Source organism: Rhizopus microsporus, assembly GCF_002708625.1.
Source record: "Rhizopus microsporus ATCC 52813 unplaced genomic scaffold scaffold_3, whole genome shotgun sequence".
NCBI classification, from domain to species: domain Eukaryota; kingdom Fungi; phylum Mucoromycota; class Mucoromycetes; order Mucorales; family Rhizopodaceae; genus Rhizopus; species Rhizopus microsporus.
The window spans coordinates 230,394-235,178 of NW_019671918.1; the positions used below are offsets into that span (position 1 = coordinate 230,394).

General features: G+C 36.6%; 1 protein-coding gene across 1 annotated transcript in view; it reads left to right on the top strand.

Moving 5' to 3' along the window:
* Window positions 1–4,281: 4,281 nt before the first annotated feature.
* The window catches only part of RHIMIDRAFT_223475 (small G-protein Ras2), a gene marked incomplete at its 5' end in the record, with an annotated part of 1,079 nt that continues 575 nt past the window's right edge, over window positions 4,282–4,785 (top strand). Inside the window, 4 exons of the mRNA XM_023607479.1 lie at window positions 4,282–4,329; window positions 4,388–4,405; window positions 4,474–4,495; window positions 4,627–4,722. Of these exons, the coding sequence (XP_023468864.1) occupies window positions 4,282–4,329; window positions 4,388–4,405; window positions 4,474–4,495; window positions 4,627–4,722 (184 nt within the window). The remainder of the gene's footprint in view (window positions 4,330–4,387; window positions 4,406–4,473; window positions 4,496–4,626; window positions 4,723–4,785) is intronic.

The window sequence follows — 4,785 nt, forward strand, 5'->3', positions numbered from 1 at the left end:
TTTACGTGTCTCTCTCTTCTGCAGCCAAGATTAGAAAAAAAAATGAATTCAAAGTTAAAAACCGAGATTTCACCTCCAAAATATGCTTTACCAGAAGATTGTAAACAACCATGACAATGATCACTATAAATAAAGAGATGCTAACATGTTTATAGTTCAGGCAATCGCTGATCAGTGCATGCCTTTCACTCAAGAAGAAGTCTTGGGCACTTATTGTTCTACTTGGAAAATCACAAACTTTAGTACACTTGAAGGACGCGTTCGAGGGCCAACATTTGAAACAGAAGATCTTAAATGGTAAAAAAAAAAAAGAGAGAGACATGTGCGATTTATGCAAGTGTGTGCTCATATTTTATATCAGGGACTTGTTGTTGTTTCCAAAAGGCAATAATCAAAATGACGTCGTATCTATTTATTTGGAACTCGCTTCTTTACATGAAGAACAGCACAAACAAGACGAAGACTTTCATGCGTGTGCTCAGTTTTTAATATGTATATCTGATCCTAATGACCCAACTCATTACGCTACTCATGGTAAAATGAATATATACAAAAATGGTTCCCTATTTTAATTTGTGTATATGTGTGTAGCGGCGCAGCATAGGTTCAACAAATATGAGGCAGACTGGGGATTCACGCAATACATCAACCACAAAGAACTTATTGAAGGAAGTAACGATAAACCACCATTCTTGGTCGATGATACAGTCGTTTTGACAGCCATTGTTCGATTGATAAAAGACCCAACTGGTGTATTGTGGCATAACTTTATAAAGTAAGCTTATACTTTATAAGCATACAAACACTCATCTGTATTAGTTATGATTCCAAAAAGATGACGGGTTACGTTGGGCTCTATAACCAAGGCGCCACTTGTTATATGAATTCACTGTTTCAATCACTTTATTTTACCAACTATTTTAGACTTGCTGTCTATCAAATTCCGACAGTGAATGACGAACCTAGTGATAGTATCGCCCTTGCACTGCAGAGACTCTTTTTTAACTTACAATTTTGCAACTATGCAGTCTGTAAATAAGCACATAACAGCATCAAACAGAGTCTTATATTGATCCTTATTTTTTATATAGCCACAACAGAACTGACAAGATCATTTGGCTGGAATACAGTGGATGCTTTTATGCAGCGTGATGTACAAGAATTTAATCGTCTGCTGCAGGAAAACTTGGAGAGAAAAATGAAGGGCACGCCTGCAGATGGGTCCATTAAGAAGCTGTTTGTTGGAAAAATGAAAAGTTATGTGAAATGCATCAATGTAGAATACGAATCTTCGCGAACTGAAGATTATTATGGTAAGCGCTGTGCTTTCAAGCTTGAGTTGATAACTCACTCAATTCATAGATATCCAGCTGAACGTAAAGGGTTGCAAGGACTTGAAAGAATCGTTCAATAACTATATTGAAGTTGAAACACTAGAAGGCGACAATAAGTATATGGCAGAAGGGCATGGATTACAAGATGCAAAGAAAGGTGTCATCTTTGAAAGCTTTCCGCCTGTACTTCACTTACAACTAAAGCGTTTCGAGTACGACATGTTGAGAGACACAATGATAAAGATTAATGATAGACATGAGTTTCCTCCCACGATTGATCTAGAACCTTATCTCTCAGAGAACGCTGACAAATCGACATCACATCAATATGTATTACACGGGTAAATAAGAACGAACGTGTGAAATTGTATTGAGAACTAACTGAAAATCCCATAGTGTCTTGGTCCATACAGGAGATACGGGCGGCGGTCATTACTTTGCTTTTGTCAGGCCTACAAAAGAAGAGAAATGGTAAATTAAGATGTTGCATTTTAGCAAGAGAAATTCATGTGTTTTTTCTAGGTTTAAATTTGATGATGATCGAGTCACGCCTGCTACACTAAAAGAGGTGTTGGAAGATAATTATGGTGGAGAAGCACTCAATACACATCCTAAACTACGCAACATGAAGCGATCAACTAATGCATATATGCTCGTTTATATACGTGAATCAATGCAAGATGAAATACTAAGAGAAGTTACTATAAATGATATACCTGAGCATCTAGGTACATATGAGCTTGTGCAAACCAAAGCATCTTATTCATCTTGTTATAGTCGAGCGTTTTAAAAGAGAGCAAGCAGAGATTGAGAGAATCAACAAACAAAGAGCAGAACAGCACCTGTACACAAAGGTATATCTTGTAAGTGACAAGAGCTTTCAGATGAACATGGGACAAGATTTTGTACAAGGAGACCAAGAAGACAAGGAAAATCAGCCTCCTATTGTCATTCGCACTGTTCGAAAGGATATTACATTGAAGATGTTCCTTGAAGAAACAGTCAAAGAATACAATACCAGCAGCGACTTCTTCCGATTTTGGATCCTCTTGAACCGTGATGGTCAGACGGTGCGTCTTGGTATATTACCCACTGAAGAAGAACAAAACATGAGTAAGTATCTTGAAAATTTGTATGCGATTACTAACTCAACAATAAGCATTGGAGGAAATTCGACAAGCACACCACCCGGACTATCCGTACGTGAGACTGTATATCGAAGGGGCTCTGTCTGATCCTGTTACTGGTTTTCCATCATTCCCTGATGTCAGAACGGAATACAACCTGATTTTCATAAAGTTATTTGATCATAATTCTCAAAGAATTAGGTAAGGGAAAAGAAGGTCATATGAATATGAGGACTCATTCCCCAAACATAGGGGCATAGGAAAGCTGTACGTTCATGTCGATGACCCGATCTCTTCCATAGAGGATGAAGTCAATAGAATGTGTGGCTTTTCGGAAGGAACGCCTTTGAACATCTATGAGGTAATCCTAGCTTCAACTCCAGAGTGTGAGTTAACACTATAATAGGAAATTGACAATGAAACAATTGAATACGTGGAGAAGAGTGAAACATTTAGTGAACGTCGCATAGAGAATGGAGACATCTTTTGTGTCGAAAGAGAGTTGACACCTGAACAGTAAAAAAAAAAGCCCTTATAACTATAAAAGAGGAAGGGAAATATGTAACTAAAACACTTTTAAGGAACCAAGTGCTGAAGGACAGATATGCTTGCACGAATGCTGCTGATTATCTGATTTCGCTGCAGCACCGAATCATGGTCACGTTTGTGCCTAGACATAATCATGCAGATGACTTCGATTTGGTGCTCCGAACGGATATGGGTTATGAAGAACTCGTCTTTAGACTAGCTGAGGCTATCGATTGCGATCCTTCACACATCAGACTGATGACCCCGGACTTTTACGGAAACCCCAAATCGACAGTCAAGCCTATGGAGAATTTGACACTCTGGGATATTATACAGACAATGCCACCTTGTGCAGGTGACCCACCAAGATTATTCTTTGAAGTGCTCTCAATGAGTCTTTCAGAATTTGCCAAGAACAAGATTGTAAAGTTGAATGTCTGCTATCCGACGTTAAGTCAAGTTACTTCCTATGAAGTCATTGTAAAAAAGAATGCACAGTTGATAGACCTGGTAAATGATATACGTGATAAATTCAATATAGCAGATGAAGAAGAGATCCGTTTCTTTCAAGTTGAAAATCACAAGTTTAAAGGAGAGTTAGATTATAACAAAATTGCAACGGATGAAATTCCTATTTATGTAGAGGTAAACAACATGAGCTTATTGATTTATCCCGCTCATATTTTGTCTTTTTCTCCCACAGGCTATCCCTAAAGAAGAATTAGAAAAGGCTGAAGAAGATTTCTATATTGATGTATACCATTACCAGCGTGATTTAGCAAGGACACATTCTATTCCGTTTAAATTTCTGATCATAAAGGTATACAAAAGATGACCACTTGATTTTTGAACTATTGGCTGAATTGATCATTAGGATGAATTATTCAAGGATACCAAACGGCGTTTACAGCGTAGGACCGGCTTAGGAGATAAGGACTGGAGTAAAGTTAAAGTAAACATTGTATCAAAATTCATATCGTGCATCACAGACGGTAAGAAAAAAAAGAATAGAGTACCTCTTGACTCATCCTATATACACATATATAGATGACTATAAATTAAGTGAGCATCATTTCACCAAAGATGAAGCCTTGGGTTTAGACCATTATGATGCCACACATCAACCAATTTCTGAAAAAAGTCTTTTTATAAAAGAATAATGAACTTTAAGAAAAATAAAGGAATTGTCTCACAAATCTGCTAAACTAACAAACAAGAACAAATTTTATAAATCCTGTTGTTTAAAAAAGTCTATTTTAAAACTTTTTCTTATTCGTTCTATTCTTTCTTGTATGATTGTATTTAAAATCGTTGTCCTTGGAGACGGTGGTGTTGGCAAGGTAACTCTAATTGTAAAAATGTATCATTGCATTAGACCCTTTATTCATGCGTCAATAGACAGCCTTGACTATACAGGTAGGGCAGATATGCAACATAAACGTTTTATGAAGTAACGTGATAAACAACATATGATTACATAATAGTTATGCTTAAACCATTTTGTTGGTAAGTGTTGTCTTCATTTTGATACTCTTTTATTGACCTTCTTCGTCTTTTTATTTTGTAAAGAGGTACTACTATTATCATGTAGAAATATAATCTATATGCAACCTTTTAGCTTAACTTTACTGATAAATAGACATACGATCCTACAATTGAAGATTCCTATAGAAAGCAAACAGTCATTGACGGCTTTGCATGTATACTCGAGGTACTAGATACAGCTGGACAAGGTATTCTAAACACATGGCCTACTTTTATATAGCACATGACTAAATGATACTTCTTTTTTTTTA